The following is a 23,990-nucleotide window of genomic DNA, read 5'->3' as shown; positions in this document are numbered from 1 at the left end:
TAAACACAATAGTTGTTCTTTTCAGATACTATCTTTTTTTAACATACCTTTTGGGAATGAGTTTTCCTTAGTATCTATCGTATTTACACATTCTTAATCCTTAAAAAAGTTTACTACGTAAATGTAATCTCTCCTCAAATTCTGTATAACCTTCTAAAATTCATCTTTGTTTTCAAGTCATCTCTATTATAAATTTCTAATTATTCTAGAAATCGGTTCTGACAATCTTAAATATAAACTTGAAGCCGTGCAGCAAATTATATATTCATTATTCCATCCATGAGAAGGCAACCCCAACCAGCACTCTGAAATCTCTGACAGTTCCAGGGTGCGATCTCAGTGACATCATAGATAATAAAACAAAGCTCATAATAGAATTTTCATGTGTATTCTGTTTCTTACAGATCTAACAAGAAAAGTAAAAAAAAAAAAATGGGTGTTTTCTAAGGGTAAATAGTCTCTCTCTCTCTCTCTCTCTCTCTCTCTCAGTGTGTGTGCGTTCCCGTGTGTGTGTGTGTGCGTTCCCGTGTGTGTGTGTGAGTGTTCCCGTGTGTGTGTGTGTGTGTGCGTTCCCGTGTGTGTGTGTTCCCGTGTGTGTGTGTGCGTTCCCGTGTGTGTGTTCCCATGTGTGTGTGTGTGCGTGTTCCCGTGTGTGTGTGTGTGCGTTCCCGTGTGTGTGTGTTTCCGTGTGTGTGTGTGCGTTCCCATGTGTGTGTTTGTGTGTGCGTTCCCGTATGTGTGTGTGTGTGTGTGTTCCCGTGTGTGTGTGTGCGTTCCCGTGTGTGTGTGTGAGTGTTCCCGTGTGTGTGTTCCCGTGTGTGTGTTCCCGTGTGTGTGTGCGTTCCCGTGTGTGTGTGCGTTCCCGTGTGTGTGTTCCCGTGTGTGTGTGTGTGCGTTCCCGTGTGTGTGTGTGTGTGTTCCCGTGTGTGTGTGTTCCCGTGTGTGTGTGCGTTCCCGTGTGTGTGTGTGTGTGTTCCCGTGTGTGTGTGTGTGCGTTCCCATGTGTGTGTGTGTGTGTGTGTGTGCGTTCCCGTATGTGTGTGTGTGTGTGTGCGTTCCCGTGTGTGTGTGCCCATGTGTGATGTGCTTGTGTGTGAGTGTGGGCTTGCACACGCCATGGCACACTTGGAGAGGTCAGAGGACCAGCGGCCCCAGCAATATGAAGGCAGAAAGGAGGAGATACGACAGCCGGTAGGAAGCTGTCCTGCTTGTGGCTATCGCTCTGATTAAACGCTGTGACCAAAACAACTTGGGAAGGAAAGCATTTATTTCCCCTTACAGCTTACAGCTTATCATGAAGGGAAGCCAGGGTGGGAACTTCAGTCAGGAACTGAAGCAGAGGACAGGAAGAAACTCTATTTACTGTTGCTCTTGTCTCACTGAGCCTACCCAGGGGTAGCCCCATCCACGGACAGGTGGGCTCCCCGACCCCAACCACACAGACTCGCCTACATGCCAATCTGAGGAGAAATTAAGGTTCCCTCTTCCCAGATGGCCCTAGCTGTGTCAAACTGACAAAAAACATAGCACAAGGGTCTCACAGGTGCAAGACTCACGAGTGGCAGCCACGTCCGATCTGTTTTTAAGGATTCGGGACAAGTTTTCTAAGTGACAGGATACTTTAGGAGACCGAAAGAGTGTGGGATTTCAGAAGTGACAGTGCTTTCTCAAGTGGTGTGACGTTGGTCCCCAAATGAGGTCAGTGGACTGCCGCCCTTCTGCTTCCGAAGTGCGTCAGGCTCATTTCTTAGGCAGGAACTGCAGACAGGGTCTCCGCTCTCACAAAAGTTATGTTCTAGCCAACAGAACAACAGCAAGAAAGCAAGGCAGGCAAGAAAACCATGCAACAAACACAGCAGGGACTATTAAAATACAGCAGTGATGAAGTTTCCCAGTGGTCACTTTTGTTTGGGCCACCAAGGGTAGATACCAGCAGCACATAGAACTACACAGAGTTCCAAATGGCAAGAATGTAAAACCGAAACTGGAGAACAGTCCAGGGAGAACCTTCCAGCTGAGGCTCCCACGCTCAGTCAGAACTAGCCTTGAATGTGTGACAACTATTGAGAAGTCTGGCTGTGGTGGAGTTGGTGAAGGAGAGATCAGGGAGCGCTGAGGTCAGAGGTCGGGTGAGGCCGACTCATAGATCAGGACAGGGTGAGGACGTAGCTTCTGCCGTCTGCCGCGGACAGGCTTACTGGAGAGGGTATATCTGGGAGGGCGAAAATGGCTGGCGGACTTTGAACAAAGGGAATGATGGATAAAGTGGTGTTTATCATTATGTTTGCCATGTCTACTAGAGGAGGATGGATAAAGTGGTGTTTATTATTGTGTTATGTTTGTCATGCCTACTAGGGATCTGGTGCAGGTGCAAAGTGAGCAGATGGATGGATGCTCAAGGCTAGAAGCTTGGGGGGGAGGGCGAGGATTTGGAGTTGTGAATTTGGCAGAGAGGTAGAATTGAAGGGAGAGAAGATGAACTGGCTTAGCAGTAATAGTTTATATCTAAAGAGATCAGGGTGAGTATGTCAAACAGCCAAAGGGCTGCGAATCTGGGCTTGAGGAAGAGGGAGGAGCTTGATATATCAAGGAACAGACAGTGATTATGTACTCAGTGTGCAATGGGAACTCTATCATGTGCTCCATGCTTATCTTACGATGCCCAATCCAGCGTGTGTGTGTGTGTGTGTGTGTGTGTGTGTGTGTGTGTATGTGGGGTGGATGTGGATGTATGGAACTGCAAATGAGTGCAGATGCCAGAGGCATTGGATCTCCCTGGAGTTGGAATTACAGGTGTTTGCTAGCTGGCTATGGGAACCTAATTAATGTTCTCTGGAAGAGCCGTGTGGGCTCCTCCACTAAGCCACCTCTCCACCCTTCATACACCCCCTTAGACATTCTCTGAATATCGGCCACACTCTGGTTACTCAATGAATATGCCAACATTGCAGGAAACATTTAATCACTTAGCATTTTAAGGTTTGTATGAAAATTCAAAATTTTAAAACATTTCAATTCAAGTACAATAACATTTACTAACAGGTATAATAACATTATTCCAACATTTTAAGTACTGTTTTCTAATAGATGTCTTAAATATGTAGAAAATCACTTATTAGGGCTGCTCAGATGTCATAGCAGGTATAGGTGCTTGCCTCTGGTGTCAAGTTTTCTTGTTACTGCCAACTGGGTGAGGAAACTGGGAACTAACTCACCCAATGTCTTAATTAATTATCAACTGGGCACATTTCAAAATCAGGTGGACAAAACCCAGGGTATATCCTCTTTGCCTTGCTATAATCTCCCTCCAGGAAGGCATTAATTCCTACTTTCACAAGTAACTTATGGGATTATTCAGCTGTGTACCTAGTATAGCAGCACTTAAAATAATTGCGAACTGTCCGCAGGCACCAAGTATAGAGGTATTAAGTTATTTATTGTCAATGTTTTCATAGAAAGAGATTCTGCAGAATTTAGAGAAAATTAAAATAGCAGCCATCACTCGGTTCTAATTAATCTCCTTTGTTAGAACTACTACCTTTCAAACTGCACTGAGAAGTATCACTCCCGAGAAGGAATGATGGGACAAATTTAAGTTAGCATGAGCCATCGCCAGCAGAACGCTTTAAAATGACGTCAGTGTGAGGCGTGGCAATGAGAAATGATTAAATGTAACTTTAGCAATTTGAGAAGCAGATCAAGCTTTGTTTTGAAGTGCACGTGCTTATAAAATTATGTGCTCAGTGTTATATTATTTGTCATTGTCATTAAGACTATTTACCAAAGTGTTGTATCAACTTGTGTGTTTGAACCATCCGTCTGTCTGTCTTTCACTGGTGGTCTGAATGAGAATGCCCTAGCATTGGCTCAGGATGCTTAGTTCCTAGTGGGTGCTGCTGTTTAGGGGGCTTGGGAGGTGTGGCCTCGATAGAGGGAGTGCATCACCATGGTTGGGTTTTGAGTGTTCAAGGACTCAGTTTGCTGAGTCTTTACTCAGACACAATTCTTAGTTTTCTCTGTGCTTCCTGCTTTTGGTCTCGTACATGAGCTCTCAACCTTCTGATCTAGCTGCCACACAAATCTGCTGCCATGCCTCCCACCATGATGGCAGCAGACTCATATACCTCTGGAACCATAACCCCACACAAACCCTTCCTTCTATAAACTACCTTGGTCATGGCATTTATCACAACAGCAGAAAAGTAATATAGTGTCTATCTGTCTGTCTACCTGCTTATCTATCTATCTGTCTGTCTGTCTATCTGTCTATCTATCCATTCATCCATCCACCACCCACCCATCATCCATCAGTCTGTCTGTCTACCTGCTTATCTATCTATCTATCTATCTATCTATCCATTCATCCATCCATCCACCACCCACCCATCATCCGTCAGTCTGTCTGTCTGTCTATCTCTCTGAATAAACTATATACATATATATAAAGCACATATAAGTACACATATATAAAAAGATGAAGTGAATGTACAGAATCCTTGAAATTTTATAATGAGGATAAATTGGCAAAAATTAACTTTTAGTTGTTATAGTATTTGCAAGTTAAACTGTTTAAGAATCAAATACCAGGTGCTGGAGAGATGGCTCAGTGGTTAAGAGCACTGGCTGCTCTTCCAGAGGTCCTGAGTTCAATTCCCAGCAACCACATGGTAGCCCACAACCATCTGTAATGAGATCTGATGCCCTCTTCTGGCCTGCAGACATACATGTAGGCAAAACACTGTATACTTAATAATAAATAAATAAATCTAAAAAAAAAGAATCAAACACCAGAAAATAAATAACACTAGTGACATTAAAAACACTTGACAAAACTTGAGAAAATGAAAGCATAAAGATAGTATTTCTGTTTGTCTCATTTTTCTTATCTTTCCGTCATGAGGGAAACAGGTGGACCCTTGGCATTGCTGTCATATGGAATATAGGTGTTCAGTGTGTTGTTTGGTAGGATAGGAAAGCCGTAGCAATGTGTGCTTTACTGTATTTCTGAAGAGTCAACCTTTTAAGGAGTCAGTTGTCAATTCAGCTAGTGTGGGGTGCAGTCCCCTCTTTGACGCAAGCTTCTCTAGAGTAGTCTTGGCATGGCTGTGCACTACCGCTTTATCTTGAAAATTAAACAAAACCCCATTTTGGGGACCAACGGAGCAGAAGTGATCCAGGAGTTAGAAACGGCAGGTGAAGCATAAGAGAAGGTCCTTGGGGATGGATATGGAGGTAGAAAAAGGAGAAATGGAGTGGGAGTCAGCCAAGGTGAGGGCAAGGAGGGGAGGCCCCAAAGGAGAAGGCAGGAAAGCAGGGGAGAGGTGAAGGAGGTGAAGTGGGAAACCAAGGGGACAGGAGGCCTTGAGACTGTGAGCCCCTTCCCCAGGGTCTCAACAGCAGTCTCTGGGCAAGGAAAGAAATGGAGTCACTGTCAGTACATTGACTAATCCTGGTGGCTTTGTGATTTGAGAAACCCATTATAAATTCCCTTTAGAGTCACTTCTGGGATGGTGGCTTCTTCTGTGGAGAGCAAAGGAGCTAGGGGAGCCACAGGTAGCTGAGAGGAATGGGAGGGGAGGCCAGGACTTGCTTGTAGAAATTTTCCTCAGAGCAGAAACGAAACAAAACACTACGTTCATGAATTTGTATTCATTTGAAACTCATTTTACTAAAAATTATAGTAGTGGTTAAGAGTGTGGATTGGACTGTTACAGCTACTTTGAATCTAGGAGACTTGGAGTGAGACAGACTCCCAGAGGCTCTGGAACAGAAGACCGCAGACATCATAGAGTAGTAGCAGAGCCGTAGCCTGAGACACAGGGTTAGCCCAAGGTCAACTGCTTTTCTCCTCAGCATTTACATTGCATGGAGTGCATGCTTGTGTTCATATGAATTGTGTACCTGCTCATGTATGTATACATACTTGTGTATGTACATATGTATGGATGCCAATAGCCAATGTCTAGTTTCTCCCTCAAGCGCTTTCTATGTTGTTTTTTTGAGTCAGGGTCTCTCTCATTGAGCCTGGGCTCACTGATTTGGCTAGCATGGCTGGCCAGTGCACTCCATTGGCCCACTGGCCCTGCCCTCGCATCACTGGGGTTATAAGCATGCGCTACACACTGTTTCCCACACGGGTGCTGGGGATCTGAAATCAGGTCTCCATGCTTGCAAAACAGATACTTTAATGACTTTGCCATTTCCCCAATCCGGCCCAGTATTTATTTACCGTGTGTGTGTGTGTGTGTGTGTGTGGGTGCGCGCGTGCACACGCGCGCGCGCGTGCACAACTACCTGAGTTTATGTGTATCTCCTGCACGTATGTGCCCGCATAGTTCAGAAGATGGTGTCAGGCCCCATGGAGCTGGAGTTGTAGGTAGTTGTGAGCTGCCAGGTGTGTGTGCTTGGTGGCAAAAGTCTTCTTCAAGAGTGGCAAGGACTCTTAACCATTGAGCCTGCTCTCAAGTCCCCTGGGGTTGATTTTTAAAAAATTAACATTTCAGTTGGTATATAAATCCTGGGTTTCCTTATGACACTTTCATATGCATATACCATGGCACCCTGTTCGTGATTACTGCCCCCTCTACGGCCCTCCTTCCCCACCCTCTCAGGGTTCTTTCTTCCAGAGTTGCCCTCTGCTTTCATGCCATTTAATTGAATCCTTACAATAACCCCACGAGATGCGAAAGTCAAAGCACCTAGAAGTGTAAATAACTTGTCACAGGTCCCAGATCTTACGAGTGAAGGAGCTGGGCTTGTCACCCGAACAGTGGGCTCCACGGTAGTGCTTTCAATCACCGAGCACTCAGATTAGCACAGAGTGTATGAACACAGTTGGAGAATATAATTACCCTAAAAAATGATGGATCTGATTCATGATCAAAACAGCAATTATAACCGGAGAAGCAGGCTTCTCCCATACAATTTCTAACGGAGACCCTGGGCAGCCGAATACAGTAAAACTGGGATTATAACTGTGCATTTACTAATCTCGGCTCCTGGGATGCTGTGAAAACCACACTCTAAATTCCCTGCGGAGTCATTCTTAGGATTTTCATTTCTTTGCCTGGTAGGCCTCCCAACTGGATTAAAAAGAAATAAGAATTTGGACTGAGAGAGGAATGTCAGAGTAAGCGGGTAAGAGTCAATAGTTATCACAAAGTGCCTTTGCATTTAAATGTTTACCTTGCTCCCTCCATCCAGTCAGCTTGAATACTGAACGGCAGTGGTTGCCGATGTGGGGTGTCACCCCAGAGGAGTAGGAAAGAGGCATTTCTAGTTCTGCCCTGCACGTATCTGTGCCTCCCGCAATCACAACCATTTTCCACACTGACTAGTGAGTCAGCAAGCATAAAGCGAGAGAGATTTCCAACTCTGCAAGCTTGTCCGCAACAAGGGACACTCAACTCACTTTTTCATTGTAGATGTCGCCAAGCATCGTGCTTGCTCGTATCACGTCGAGGCTTTGGAAGTTGTTCCTTGCGATTTTCACAACCTTTTCCAGGTATTTAATTGCTTCTGTCATTTGTCCTTGGCTGGAATAAAATGGAAAACCATTAGTGTACATTTCATCATTGTGAAAAGAAGGAATTTTGCATCTTTGCTGTAAAAAGTGTGGGGTGTTGGTCAGATGGTTAGACTTACAGCACACACTGTGCACTAGCGACACGTGGCTCAGGATGTCAGATTTACAACACACTGTGCACTAGCAGACACGTGGCTCAGGATGTAGACTTACAGCACACTGTGCACTAGCAGACACGTGGCTCAGGATGTAGACTTACAGCACACTGTGCACTAGCACACACGTGGCTCAGGATGTAGACTTACAACACTGTGCACTAGCAGACACGTGGCTCAGGATGTAGACTTACAGCACACACAGTGCACTAGCAGACACGTGGCTCAGGATGTAGACTTACAACACTGTGCACTAGCAGACACGTGGCTCAGGATGTAGACTTACAGCACACACAGTGCACTAGCAGACACGTGGCTCAGGATGTAGACTTACAGCACACAGAGCATTAACAGGCATGTGGCTTAGGATGTCAGACTTACAGCACATAGTGGGTGACCAGACATGGCTTATCTCTGTTGGGTATACAATGAATTAAAACTCAAAACTTAAGTTATTTTTTTTTAATTCTATATACCATTTCTACCCTATCCTTCTCTACTCCAACTACTTCCATGTCCCCTCCACTCCCTCCCAAATTCATAATATCTTCCTCTTTAATAATGTTTTACACACACACACACACACACACACACACACACACACACACACACGTGCATGCACACAATGCACACACATACATGCATACATAGCCTGTTAGGTCCATCTAATATTGCTCATCTCTATAATTTTAGGGATGACCACTTAGTATTGGGTAACCTATCTAAGTCTTGTCTCTAGGGAAGACTGAACCCCCATTTCTCAGCCATTAGTATCTCTTCACCTAGGGTGGGGACTTCGGAGAGTTTCCCTTCCATAGCAGCATGCCAGCTGGTGCTATAGGAGTTCCTTATGTTTGTGTGTTGCTTTTGTTGGATAATGAATAAAGAAACTGCCTTGGCCTTTGGATAGGGCAGAACTTAGGGAGGTGGGAAAGACAGAACTGAATGCTGGGAGGAAGAAAGGCAGAGTAGAAGAGTCACCATGAAGCCGCCAGAGTCAGACAGACATGCTGAATCTTTCCTGGTAAGCCACTGCCATGTGGCAATACACAGATTAATAGAAATGGATTAAACTGAGATGTAAGAGTTAGCCAATAAGAAGTTAGGGCTAACGGGCCAAGCAGTGTTTCAATTAATATAGTTTCTGTGTGGTTATTTTGGGGCTAAGCTAGCCCGGCGGCTGGGAGGAACAAGTCGACCTCCTCCAACAATTGGCACCAATGTGATGGACTAAATCCACTTAAAAACCTGAGAGAGAGCTTAATTATAAACACAAAAATATAGCTCAACAGAGCTTTTTGCTGTTTACTGGCTCCTTTAAGAGAGATTTTCCTGACTTAGCCGCAGCAGGAAAAAAGTGGTGGTTTTAAAATGCCAGCTTTCTGGGCTATGCTGCTAGCGTGACCTCCGTCTCTTGCAGGAGACAAAGCATTTGAATGGGGTTTGTGAGTAAAGTGCTATGGTTTGCTTGATGGAAATGTGGACTCCCTGCGTGCCTGGAAGTGGGGCAATGCATGTGGCTCAGAGGCACAAGAGGCTCCACCACGCTGAACTGTGCAGAGGCTGAGCAGGAACTACCATATTTATCATAATAATAGCACAGATTAAGTTTTAAACTGGGCAGACAAACAGGTGGTTCTATATTACCCCTACTAATGGCGCAACTTAAGTTTTTAAGAAGTGCTTAGCATTTTAAGAAGTGCTCCTGGACAGTAAAGAATTCTAGATTCCAATAGGACAGATTCAGACATAAAAGACCTATAAATGGGTCATAATGTTGGATAAATGTATGTAGGCTTAGAAAAGAGAAGAAAAAGAATATAGAAAGTCATAAAATGAAATTAATACTTAAAAAAGGTAGTCTTTAAAGAGACAAAGCACAGATAGTCATAGATTAAAAGGAGTAAAGAAAAATTAGCCATGTAAAGATGGAGTATACACAAAGAGTCTGGATTATGTATATTATTGTATTTTCTTTGAATTTTTTGACTGTGAAGAAGCGAAGTACAAGGAGACATTTCATTGTATGGGATACTAAGGCAAATCAGCATGTATATTATAAAGGTATTATGACTTCAGAATTTGGGTCTAGAAATATGGTGCTTTGGAAAAGAGGTTCTTCTTTTGTTTTCACAGAAGATGAGAACCTTGGATTGCTTCTAGACAAATATAGTTTGATAGACCACATCCCCCTGAAAGGTCACCATGAACACCCTCAAAAAATTACTTCCCCCAACTGCTGACTGAGATGAACCTACCGCACAGGATACACCATTAAAGACCTGATTAACAGCTCACCCAAACAGCAGGAAACAGTATGGACAGAACTACACCCACATTCCCAAATATTGTTTATAAATGTTCTTTTACATTTAAAGGAGGATATGCTATAGAGATTTACATTGATGTGGATCTTGGTTTGTTGATACAAATTTAAAGTCAATTTTGTTATATGTATATGTAGTTTTGATCTTGATTAAGGTATTGTGATTGTGTAGCTCATTTAAAAGTGTAATGTATAATTAAGAAATATAGGTTAGTAGAGAGTTATCTTTAATAGTCAAGCTTGTAGTCATGCTAGTTAGATTTTCTAGATTTACAGAGATATATTTCGGCTAATTAGGCATTTAAAAAAACTCAGAATAGCCAAAATAGTCCTGTATAATAAAGGAACGTATGGAGGCATCACAGATCCATGACTTCAAACTATACTACAGAACTACAGTACTGAAAACAGCCTGGTATTGGTGTAAAAATAGATAGAAGGACCAATGGAACTGAATTGAAGACACAGATATTAATCCACACACCCTCAAACACCTGATCTTTGACAAAGGAGCAAAAAATATGAAATGGAAAAAGAAAGCATATTTAACAAATGGTGCTGGCATAACTGGATATCAACATATAAAAGAATGAAAATAGAAACATATCTATAAACATGCACGAAACTCAAGTCCAAATGGATTAAAGACCTCAACATAAAGCCCACTACACTGAACCTCTTTGAAGAGAAAGTGGGAAGTACACTTGAACACATTGGCACAGGAGACCACTTCCTAAATAGAACCCCAGTAGCACAGACGCTGAGAGAAACAATTAATAAATGGGACCTCCTGAAACTGAAAAGCTTCTGTAAAGCAAAGGACATGGTCAACAAGACAAAATGACAGCCTGCAGAATGGGAAAAGATCTTCACTAATGCCACATCAGACAGATATACAAAGAACTCAAAAAATTGGTCATCAAAAGAACAAATAATCCAATAAAAACTGGAGTACAGACCTAAACAAAAAACTCTCAACAGAGGAATCTAATATAGCTGAAAGACACTTAAGGAAATGTTCAACATCATTAGTTATCAGAGAAATGCAAATCAAAACAACTCTGAGATTCCATCTTATACCTGTACGAATGGCCAAGATCAAAAACTCTGATGACAACGTATGCCAGAGAGGTTGTGGGGTAAAGGGAGCACTCCTCCATTGCTGGTGGGAGTGCAAGCTGGTACACCCCCTTTGGATGTCAGTGTGGCAATTTCTCATAAAATTAGGAAACAACCTTCCCCGAGACCCAGTAATACCACTTTGGGTATATATATCCAAAGGATGCTCAATCGTGTCACAAGGACATATGCTCAACTATGTTTATAGCAGCATTGTTTTTCATAGACAGAACCTGGAAACAACCTAAATGCCCCTCGACTGAAGAATGGATAAGGAAAATGTGGTACATTTTCACAATGGAGTACTACACAGCAGAAAAAAATAATGACATCTTGAATTTTGCAGGAAAATGGATGGAGCTAGGAGACATTATTTTTAGTGAGGTAACCCAGATACAGAAAGACAATTATCATATGTACTCACTCATAAGTGGCTTTTAAGCATAAAGCAAAGAAAATTAGCCTACAAATCACAATCCCAGAGAACTTAGACAACAATGAGGACACTAAGAAAGAAAAACTTACATAGATCTAGCCTACATGGGAAGTAGAAAAAGACAAGATCTCCTGAGTAAATTGGGAACATGTGGACCTTGGGGGAGAGTTTAAAGGGAGGGGAGAGGCAGGGAGGGGAGCAGAGAAAAATGTAGAGCTCATAAAAATCAATTAAAAAAAAGAAAATCCAGACAGGAAGACCATGGAAGCTAAGTGAGGACCTAGATATCAATCCACACACTTATGAACACCTGCTTTTTGACAAAGAAGCCAAAATATCAAATAGAAAAAATAAAGCATATTCAACAAATGGTGCTGGCATAATTGGATATGACATGAAAAGGAATACAAATAGATTTGTATCTATTGCCATGCACGAAACTTAAGTACAAATGATCAAAGACCTCAATATAAAGCCAACTACAAGGAACCTCATAGAAGAGAAAGTGGGAAATACACTTGAACTCATTGGTATAGGAGACCACTTTCTAAATATAACTCCAATATCCTGAATCAGAGCAGATTCTGTAAAGAAAAGGGCACAGACAAAAAGACAAAATGCAGCCTACAGAATAGGAAAGGATCTTCACCAATCCCACATCTGACTGAAGACTGATCTCCAAAATATATAAAGACCTCAAGAAATTTGTCATCAAAAGAACAAATAATGCAATTTAAAAAAAATGGAGTACAGAACTAAATAGAGAACTCTCAACTGAGGAATCTAAAATGGCTGAAAGACACTTTGGAAATGTTCAACATTCTTAGCCATTAGGGAAATGCAAATCAAAATGACTCTGAGATACAATCTTACACCAGTTAGAATGGCTAAGATCAAAAACACCAATGACAGTCTATGTTGGAGAGGATGTAGAGTAAGGGAAACATTCCTCCATTGCTGGTGAAAATGCAAACTTGTACAACTACTTTGGAAATCAGTATGGCGGTTTCTCAGAAAATTGGTAATCAACTTACCTCAGGATCCAGCAATACCACTCTTGGGCATATACCCAAAGGATGTTCAATCATACTACAAGGACATCTGCTCAACTGTGTTCATAGCAACATTATTTATAATAGCCAGAACTTGAAAACAACATAGATGCCCCCCAACTGAAGAATAAATAAGGAAAACATAGCACATTTACACAATGGAGTAAAAAAATAATGACATCTTAAAATTTGCAGGCAAATGGATGGAACTAGAAAAACCATACTAAGCAAGGTGACCCAGATCCCGAAAGAGAAAAATAATATGTACCCACTCATAAGTGACTTTTAGACATAAAGCAGAGAAAAACACCCTATAGTCCACAACCCCAGAGAACCTAGATAACAAAGAAGACCTTAAGAGAAACATGCATGGATTTGCCAGAAAGGAGAAAAAGACAAGATCTCCTGAGTAAATTGGGAGCATGGGAGGTTAGGGGAAGGAAGGAGAGTGGGGAAAATGTATACATCTCAATTAAAAACAATCAAGTCTATAAAAAAGAAAATAGCAGGAAAAAAATTAGACATGAAGTTATGTATTGTGTATTCACTTTGTACTGTTTATACAAATCAACAAAGACAAAGTAGGCTAGTGGTTGCTAGAGGCTGAGAGAGCTGGAGGAAGGGTCATTTGTGATTCATACGGGAGTTCTTTCAGGGATAATGGAAAGTTCTTGATATCAGAAGGTAATCGTGGGCACATAATTCTGTGAAGGCATTAAAAATCACCGAGCTGTGGAATTTCAAGGGAGAATTTGTATGCCACTTTATCAATTGTCTCAATAAATCGCCTTAAAAGTTTCTAAAATGTTTATCAGAAGTGAAGATGTTAGATGGGCAGTACACTCCTTTAATCCCAGAATTTGGGAGGATCTGAGTTTGAGGCTAGCCAGAATTACATAGTGAGTGAGTGAGTGAGTGAGTGAGTGAGTGAGTGAGTGGGCGAGCGAGCGAGTGAACCAGTCAGCTCCCCCCACCTCTCTCACATGCACACACAGTGAGTACTTCCCTTGTGTCTCTCAGCAGTGAAATTTCAGGTCTCACTAAAGTTGCTCATGTTCTAGAAGAATGCTCAAAGATTTGTGCACTTTCCAGCAGAGTGCATGGCATGTGCTGGCCATGCAGATACTTTAGAAGGAAGGCACGGATGGAAGCTGGATAGAAGAAAGATGCAGTCCACATGAGCTGAGCATCAAGGAAACTGAGGGAGCCTCAGTCACGTGGGTATTTGGAGTTCATGTCTTTTCAGTCACATTGGGGTGCTTGATGAGAAGGGAACACAGCTGAGCTGGAAGGGTGTGTGCCTGGTCAGCTCAAGTCCTGGGTTTGATCTCCAGCACCTCATGAACTGTGTGAGTTATCCTAGTACCGGAGGTAGAGATGGTGGCATCAGAAGTTCAAGCTCATCCTTGTGATTTCCAGGCCAGATTGAGATACATAAAACCATGTCTCAAAACAAACAGGCAAGCAAGCCTAGTGGGCGTCCTGACATCAGAATTCACTATCAGTTGCGTGAGCTAAGAGGAGAAATCACTATGCAGATGGAACTGTGATAGCCACTGCCATGGCACACGGTGGCTAACACCCTGGAACACATTAATCTGATAGTCAGTGTAAGAGCAAGGCTGGTGTCTGAACGGTAAGTATGGTCTTAAAAGGCAGTTCAAAGGAACTTAAGATCAAATCTCATGAGCACAATGCTTGACTACCTTGAAGCTCTCCCCGAGGTTAGATAAGCTGTAACACACAGAGGTGGCCACCCTTGTGTTTTGAACTGTAGGTAACCTTTAGTGCACTTTTCAGATCATAGACCACCACTTCCTCCTTCCCCTCACCTAGACCAACACATAGGCTAGGGGCAGCACTGTGAATGAGCCCCAGCTTCTTCCTCCAGATGTCTGTCCTTTTCCCGTGTTCTGCACATCCCCATATCTGCTCTCTGCTTTCACCTGTGCCTTACTCTGTCCCTGGATCTCACTCTGAAATTGAGCCCAGGGTTCCCTCTCTCTGGACTTCCCTTCAGTGATGTGGGATTTCCCTTTGTATACTGTGAATCCCATTGGTTAATAAAGAAACTGTCTTGGGCCTGCGCAGGGTATAGAGGTGGTGGTGGGGAATTAAACTGAATGCTGGGAGAAAGGAGGCAGGGTAAGAGAGAAGCCATAAAGCCCCGCCAGACATAGATGTTGGAACTTTACTCGGTAAGCCACAGCCAGGTGGAGATACACAGATTACTAGAAATGGGTTAAATTAATATGTAAGAGTTAGCCAATAAGAAACCAGAGCTAATGGGCCAAGCAGTAATTTAATTAATACAGTTTCTGAGTGGTTATTTCAGGGCTCAGCTGCCGACAGCAGGGACAAACAAACGGGGACTCCCTTACTTCAGTGTCTTGCTCTGCCTTTCAAAGAATGGTTACCCTGAGCGTGTCTCATACGCCACTTGGTGTGACCTGCTCTGTCCACATGTTTGGCAAATCTCTCTTCTGGGGTGCTCTGGTTTTCCTCAGAACTGCAGATCTGCCTTTCCCATTCCCAGCTCCTCTTAGCATAAGAAGGAGGGCCGTTCCCTTCAAGCATGGTGGTGAAAATAAGTTACTGAATTTTGTCCTGAACTAGGATTCTGGGTAGAGATTTTCCCTTTCTGTTCGTTCTTCCTTTCTTCCTTCCTTTTCTCATCTTTCCTTTTCTTTTTTCCTTTTTTTCTTTTCTTTCTTTCCATCTCTTTCTCTTCTTTTCTTCTTTAAAAACTGTTTTCTAAGGCTGGGGGTAGGGTGGCATATGCTTTTAATCCCAGCATTCAGGAGACAGAGGCAGGTAGATCTCTATGAGTTCAAAGCCAGCCTGGTGTACAGAACAAGTTCCAGGACAGCCAGGGCTACACAGAGAAGCCCTGTCTAGACAAACAAAAAATCCAAACAAACACCACAACAAATTATTTTCTAAGTGTGACTCTAATTATTTTCTCTTTCAAATGAGTAAATATACCTTCAAATCTGCAATGATGTGCTGCTATTGGGTGGTTCAAAAGAATATGAAACAAGGATAGGTCAGAGGCGTGTTTATGGGCATGTGCTCCAAACAGGTTATGGGATGAAAACTTAATATATCTTGCATGGGGTCTCTAGCTCTGGATGGTGACATTCATATTATCAACTGGTTTGTTCTTAAAGCTGGCAGGTGGTGGACCCTGGGAGGAGTCAGGTCACACACATAGCTGGATATCCTCCTTTTGTTCCTCTTCTGTTCTCGTGGATGGATAATATTGATAATATTAAAGTCATAAAGACTTAGAGAAAACTTCCATTTCTTCATATTTAACAAGATTATGATTAGCTCTGAGGTGAAAGCTGTGAAAATGAGGCAGCGGGGTACATGGCAGGGATTCAACAATGACATCAATGAAGTAACAGGGGACAGCATCCACAACTCTGCTAGAGACCGTCTAACAGGAGAGACGAACTCATCCACTGTGAAACTCCCATGGTGTAGTACACTGATGACTCTGCGCAGACACACACGAAGCCCTGGTTACCAGAGCTTATTGAATCCGTTCTTTCTTCCTTTCTTGTTGGTAAATTAATGCTCTACAGAGCTGAAATAAAATGGAATTTCATGTTTCCCAAAGCTGGTGTTTGTTGTTTGTTTTTTTGAGACAGAGTTTATCTATGCAACAGCCCTAGCTGTCCTGGAGCTCACTCTATAGGCCAGGCTGGTCTCGAACTCACAAAGATCCGCCTGTCTCTGCCTCCTGAGTACTAGAATTAAAGGTATGTGGCATCACTGCTAGTGTTCTTCTGTGTTGTGATTACTTCCTTTCACAATTCCATATGCATCATTTTTCCTGCCAAAATCATGACTTCTTTTCCAGAGTGAGATGTAGGTCAATTCTCTGGAAAAGTTATGCTGCTCATGGAGCATGGATTAAAATATAAGGAGAGGGTCACTAGCTATTTTAACTTAAATATTTTTGTCTGTATGTATATATTTTCAGGAAGATCACCTGGTATTAGATAATCAATTGCTGTGCTTTTCCCTAAGGAAGGCTATTTCTCCAGCTCTCAGCACTTCTTAGTTACCTGTATGTCTTTGTCTGCGATTGCTAACACAAACTGAGCAGGTTGTATTTATGTACTTAAGGATATATATATATATATATATATATATATATATATATATATATATGCACACACGCACACACACATATATACATACACACACACAATTACAAAAGGAGGGTATGAGCATGAAAGAACAAGGGGCTTTGTGGTACATGAGGTTTAGGAGGAGGAAAATGAAGGTCAAGTTATATAATTATGCCAGGTAGAGGTGGTACATGCCTTTAATCCCAGCACTCAGGAGGCAGAGCCCGGAAGATCTCTTCGAGGTCAGCCTAGTCTACAGAACAAGTTTTAGGACAAACTCTGAAGGTACACAGAGAAATCCTGTCTCAAAAAACAAACAAAAAAAATGTAACTATATTATAATTTCAAAAAATATAAAAGTATTCAAATTTACTGAGTATTAAATATTGATAAATAAAATGAACATAAACAAAACATTAAGTCAATAACTAAATTACCAATAAATAAAAGTGAAGTATAAAATATAATATTTTTAGGGCTAAGAATATTTTGTCAAACTGATTTTAACTTTTCAAGCTCTTTTCTGTACTCTAATATCCCAGAAAAAAAGGAGACATCTTTACATATCACTTTTAAACCACAGAGAAAATTCATCTTGGTATTTAGCTATTTTAGACTCCCCAGAGCTTATGTGTGTTTACCGCTCTTCCAAAAATGTGCGTGTTTTGGGTAGAAGTGCAGTTTACATTAGCTTTGGCCTGCTGAGGATAGTTAATTCATACCATACTCAAGCGGCAGTACAAAAAGAAGTTTGGTAGGGAAAAAAAAAAGCCAAAATGGTGTAAATACAGTGCACACAGGATGTTTTGAACTTCTCTCCAGCCCCCGACATGCAACAGATTTCCCAGAGTTATCCAGGACTTCTCTAAAGCGATGCTGGAGAAAGTCGTCTCATCGTGAGTGATATGCTCCACTCGTACCCGCAATCCATGCTATCGGTGCAGCGGCTGGGATTTAAACCGTACAGGGTGGAAAGAGCTCCCAATGTGGACGGCAACAACAGATTTAAAAGCTGGTTTGTCCTTGGGAGGGAGAAAACATTTTTTTTTCCTAGAGAAAGGCCACCGATTACTTATAGAAGTTCAAAGACAAGGTTAAATGTTAGACAAATATTAATTCCAGTTTTCCTATACGCAGTGCACAGGTGCAACTTCAACATCAGATTATATGGTATAATCATTAAATTCACTCAACCAGCCCTCGGAGACTTAAAGACATATATCCTGAGGACCAGGGCTCCTCGGTCCAAAGAGTGGGAATGAAAGAGGGCAGAATATTTGTGTATCAAGGTGATTCCCGTTTCCAGCTGGGAAAACAGGACTGTTAACGCCCCTGTCCCCTGACAACTGTCCAATTATGTAGATCACACTCGGCCCAGTGTTTGCTGGAGAAGTAATCAATAAAGGACGTGGTTGAGTGAACATAGATTTTGGCTGAACCAATGCATGAAAACTTAATCATTTACTCAGAGAGGAGAAATCAAACAGGGCAGAGATGAGACAGCCACTGAGGGGTTTGCTGATTGTGCCACCAAGTTTGTGGGCCACAGATGAAAGTAATAAGGCAAATGGGACCAGTGGCAGGAGAAAATGTAAAATGCTATTCTTAATTCCATGAATTAATAGAAACGTTTCTGGTTGTCTTTTTTTTTTTTTTGCCATTTTTAGCAAATTTCACACGGAAGCCTGGCTGTTCCATTTTAGAGAATCTATGAAAATTACTAGGGCGTGTCATTTCTCTCACGCAAGAGGAAATTAATCTTTGGCTCTAACAGAAAGGTAATTTTCACACTGGAAACTTTGTTGGTATTGATCTGAAGGTCTTCACTGTGGAAAGTTTTCAGAAAATCATTTAACTTGAGTGTGTGAGGAAATTTACAATGGGCCCAAATCAAGCCCAGAAGAGGGAGAGCTGTGGCCAGTATAGCTTTTTTCTGGGTTCTTTTAAGTAGTTTTCCATATTGTGTTGAAGAGTTGTGCATTTCAGTAAGTGAATTCATAGATGAGAACATACAAGCACGCACATTCCATCAGGAAAGCGCATGCACTTGAACCATCTCAACCATCTCTCCCCAAACCATCAGCACAATAACAGAATATTTCCTTGGTGCTCTCTCAGCTGGCTTTCCACTATGAATCCCAGCTGACTTTTGTGTAGTGTCTTATAGTGTCATGCGGCTCTTTCGGAACTGATTCTTCTCTTCGGTGCTGTTTCAAGTAGGGAAGAAATAGCATTGTAAATGTGTATACGTCCATATGCAGCGTGTATTGTTTATGCTGACATATGGACATATACACATAGGTTGTCCGCTACTAGACCTCTCCGACGATGTCACACCAGGTCTGGCTTGAGCAACACCAAAGGGTAACTCCATATCACCAAATCTGAGAGAATGGCATGCTTCCCAGAGAAGGTGTAATATAAATTCCTGTAAGGATTTCAGGAGCTTCCAGCTTATACAGCTCTCATACACGGTCGGCTGATGGCCTTAGACACCACTTACCCTAGACAAGGCGATCCCCTTCCATTTCCTTTAAAGAGATTAAATATGTTTATAGACTTAGGGCTGCCATTAGTGAAACTGGTGCCATCACGCAGGTTAGGAAGAAGAGATTTAGGGGGAATGCCAAGTCTCACACACAACCTGATTTATTTCTCAGCCACCACTGCCACAGTTGTTCTGTTTTGCCTGTGTTGCCTTTTGTGTGATGTCTGCTGAGACAGGAGGATAGTTGAGGACGGTGAGCAGGGTTGTCATGTATGTACTTGTGTGTGCTGTACATGTGTGGTACTCTCAATAAAGTTAATACCACCCTCCCAGAGTAACATTATCCTAAAAATGACCACAAAACAAGTAAGGTTTCGACAGCCTAATAGACTTGGTTTACATTAAAGCTTTCCAAACAGCCAGTGCTGTTGCTGTCCAGAATGTTTTGTTTTGAACACTCAAGAAATGTCAACAGAGTCTAGCTGTGGCCAGGCCATGCTCCTCGAATGCTCCCATGAACCAGGGCTGCAACATGGCAGCTCAGCATTGGGAAGGTCATGGCCTGGGGTATTTTCTCCTAAGGCTTCAGAAGAAGCATTTCTGTACCCTCCTACACACTGCATAGTGTACGTGGCATTACAAAATTAAGGACTCTTGTCTGCCATATGCACAAATCACTGAAGGCTTTACTATAGCAGAAGGCAATTTCTACGTGGATTATCAGTTGTATTTGGCATAAAAGTAAAATGTGTATCTGCTTTTCTGTGTCTCTCTTTGTCTCTCTCTGTCTCTCTGTGTGTCTGTGTCTCTGTGTGTGTGCCAGAGGATGATATTAGGAGTCTTTCTTGATTCTCTCAAAAAAATTTTTTTTCTTTGAGATAGCGTTCCTCTGTGTAGCCTGTAGGCTGTCCCGGAACTAGCTTTGTAGACCAGACTGGCTCCAAACTCACAGAGCCCCGCCTGTCTCTGCCTTGAGGGTGCTGGGATTAAAGGTGTGCGCCACCATTGCTGGCATCTCTACACTATTTTCTTATGAGACAGGGTCTCTTACAGAGCCTGGAACTCATCTTAGACTAGCTCTCCAGCAAGCCCCAGGGCAGATGCCTGTCTTGACTTCTGCAGCACTGGGATTAGAGCAGGTACAACTATGTCTGGCCTTTAGGTGGATGCTGGAGATCTGTACACGGGTTTCTATGCTTTCCCAACAAGTACTTTCCCAACAGGGCCATTCCCGGGGCTCTGTCTGTGGCGTTGCTGAGAATGGAAGAAAAGTATTTTCCCCACTCATTAAAACTTGCTACCTGGCCTGTCACGTACACTGCAGGCTTCCTACCTTGGACACTCTAGAGACTCTGCGTCAGAATTATCAGATCACTACTCAACTTTCCCCCAAGCATTGACTGGACAGATCCAGAACTTAGATCCTGAGGTAGAGACAGGAAATCTCCAGATGACACACACAGCAACCCTGTGCAGATAACTTGAAGCCAGCGTCGAGTGTCCCATGGCACAGCAAATGCTCAGAAAAGGTTTTTTTTTTTTTTTTTTTTGGTTTTTCGAGACAGGGTTTCTCTGTGGTTTTGGAGCCTGTCCTGGAACTAGCTCTGTAAACCAGGCTGGTCTCGAACTCACAGAGATCCGCCTGCCTCTGCCTCCCGAGTGCTGGGATTAAAGGCGTGCGCCACCACCGCCCGGCTTCAGAAAAGGTTTTAAAGGAAACTAATCCCTCAAGAGTTTAATCTCTTTGGCTGTACGGGATGCAATGGGAATCTCCCTTTGTAAGAATGACTTTATAAGCACGTGAAGGACACTTTAATATTCCTGTGTGAATTTAGACCAGGCTTGTCACTACAAAGTGATATGAGGAATTCGACTATTCTCTAGGGGAGGGAGGGATGGCTTAGCAGTTAGAGCACTGACTGCTCGTCTAGAGCAGGTTCAATTCCCAGCATCCACATGATGACTGTCAACCACCTCTAACTTTAGTTCCAGGGAATCTGATCTCTTCCTATTGTGGCTCCTGTGGACTCCAGGCATGCATATGTTCCACAGGCATACACACATATAAAACATGCCTACATAATAAAAAATAAAACAAAAAGTAAATAAAAACAAAACCATCACCCACCAACAATAAGCGTCCTCAAAAAAAAAACTCAACTGTTTTCTACTGATTTGCAGCAGTGATGATACCGGAGGCAAGTAGTTTAGTAGTTAAAATGAACTAGACAAAGAAGTGCACAGGGTACAGAAGTTCAAACAGATATTAAGTTGAATTCTAACCAATAGCATCTTAGCTGCTATTTAGAGACTAGAGCTTTCGTGAGTCAGCTGGTTGGTCTCCTGGAAACTGGTCACCATGTGTATTTGCTTGCTTTCCTCATGTGTGACTGGCTGGCCCTGTCTCTCTCCAATGAGCACCCACACTCTCATCTGTACACCTTTTTCTAAGACATTTGCCTAATAGTTACCAGATTTTAACTAATATTTTACCTTCCATTTCATTGGTATCAGCATTTTTAAGCATTATTTCCTATATTAGTAATATTTATGCAATGATTCTACTTAAAAGTAGAATGCAGCATATAAGCATTAAATGTCTTTCAACAACATCCCCCACCTTCTCAGACTGCCCCGTATATATTTACAATGGAAGATAAATGCAAAGAAGTTACAATGTAGCAACTTTATCCCTGCTACTATGATGGTGATGATGACCAACAGGCTATATTTTGGCTCTAGGTTGACATACTGAAAACCAAGACTGTGTTTGATGACTTTTGGTATAGTGAGTGGCTTACACACACACAATGGTGAACTAGATCACACAGTGGCTGCAATACCATAAGTGAGGGGCAGCCACCAAGTTTTCCACCAAAGGCTGTATCAGAGCTCTTCTCAGAGATGTTTATGAACTTTTCGGTTTCAGATAAAATGTTGGAAACCCTGGTTTGCACCCAACTGTTAACCCAGGTTTGCTTAATGAAAGAAGTGTGGCAGAAGTGTAAATGGGAACACTTCCTGAAGAACTCGGGAAAGGCTAACAGGTCACAGCATCCAGGCGCATTGCCTGGTACAGGCTCTCTGCATCCCTGGCTATGAGAGATGTGACCTGATTTCTTTCCTTCTCGGGTTCATTCAAGGTCATCACTAAACTCACAGAAAAGAAAGGGAGCTAACCCAATGGAGGGGCAGACAAAGACAACTTTGGATGTGTCTTTTTAAAACACCACACTGGTTTACCTTAACTTACCATAAAAGGGTCACTTAAGAAGGGCACTGCTTAAAATTTAAGCAGGCAGTAATGGAAAGCGACAGACCTCAAACAATTTAAGTCTTTCACAGCTGGGTGAATCCACAGTGACAGCAGGACGAGGCTGTGCTAACTTACCTCTGCAGGACCTTGGCGATCCCCTCGTAGGCTCTCCCCAGGTTCAGATCATCATCCATGCTTGTAGCAATCTCGCTGTACCTGCGCAGCACCTATGGGGAGAGGAACACGCTGAGCAGGCAGCCTGTCCACATCCACATCACAGAGAAGATGAAAATTCATCATTTTATTCATCTAATTTTTTTGTTTATTAAAGATTCAGCCTGGCTTGCTTTATTTTTGTCTGTGCTGTGGCTTGTTTCGTGGCCATCTCTTTGAGCCATGACAGTGAAGTCTTAGTTTGGTAATTTTTTTTTTATCAAACCATCTCAGTTCTCCAAACCCTTCCGTTTACATAATGTAGATACAAATAAATAATTGAATGGTTTACAGCATTATTTTAAAATATGGAGATTATTACCTAAGGTAATATAAGGCAGATTAGAATGTTCTGCTATAGTAGTTCAAGTATCATGGTTCTTTCTATACATAGCTCTTTGGAAAGGATGAATTTAGGTGAGGGCCTTCTCTGAATCTGTCATCTAGGAGAGGCTTGTCTCGCATGCTCTGTGCACAGGGCACACTAAAAATACTCCTTACAAATGTGCTTCATTGCCAGCGATCTCCCTGATAATCAAAAGATTACAGCTGCCACAGCCAAACATATGATCTTAATTTCATTGAGCACTGACATCATTGCTGTGCTGTCATTGTCATTTCTAATTCCCCACTCCACTCCCTGGTCAGAGGAGGGAAATACAGAAGCCAGCACCCCCCTCTTTCCTCTCCCTTTATTGTTATGTGACCCAACCTATTACACACATGAGGACACAAGAAGTCTCCAAAGACCTTTATGAAAATCCTTTTTGCACATTTTCTAGAAAAGAATTAGAGAAGTCACTTTATGGCGTTTGAGAGAGTGAGCCGGTGGGGGTGGGGCATCCATCTGCCTGGTGTGCTCTGTCTCAGACAGACAGCTCCAAGGGCTGGAGGACTAAGTCAGGGCTGATGTTCTTTTCTTTTTGTCGTTTCTTTTCTACACCCACACACTACCCTGCCTTGAACCCCTCTCCCATTTGCTCGTCTCGTTCCTCCCTGAGACAGTCCCCTCCCCAGCTGCTCTCATGCTCCATTCACCATTATTTCTGCGGTTAACATTCGGGAAATAACTCCATGAGGCCATCGTTATTCCTCACTAGAAGCAGCTTTCCTGTGGTTTACAAAAGATTGCTCATGTTGAAACCTATCTATGGGTCTACATCAGCCCTGGTATTCTGATTCTTGTTAAGCCCACAAAGTTCTAAATTTTGAAAATACTTTCAATAGTTTTAATTGGCAAGTAATGATTGCATTTAGTTATAAGATAGAGTGGTGCTT

At 42.5% G+C, this 23,990-nt stretch overlaps 1 protein-coding gene across 1 annotated transcript in view; it reads right to left on the bottom strand.

Annotated features, from left to right (window-relative positions):
- Positions 1-23,990, bottom strand: part of Ttc29 (tetratricopeptide repeat domain 29) — a 127,295-nt gene that overhangs the window by 2,096 nt on the left and 101,209 nt on the right. Inside the window, exons 9-10 of the mRNA XM_041663330.1 lie at positions 22,635-22,726; positions 7,412-7,535 (exon numbers count right to left, since the gene is read on the bottom strand). Coding sequence (XP_041519264.1) covers positions 7,412-7,535; positions 22,635-22,726 — 216 coding nt within the window. The remainder of the gene's footprint in view (positions 1-7,411; positions 7,536-22,634; positions 22,727-23,990) is intronic.

This window comes from Microtus oregoni, unplaced genomic scaffold (assembly GCF_018167655.1).
Source record: "Microtus oregoni isolate MIOR12 unplaced genomic scaffold, Mior012 000014F_ref0000157, whole genome shotgun sequence".
Taxonomy (NCBI): domain Eukaryota; kingdom Metazoa; phylum Chordata; class Mammalia; order Rodentia; family Cricetidae; genus Microtus; species Microtus oregoni.
This window is presented reverse-complemented; position numbering and strand designations above follow the sequence as displayed.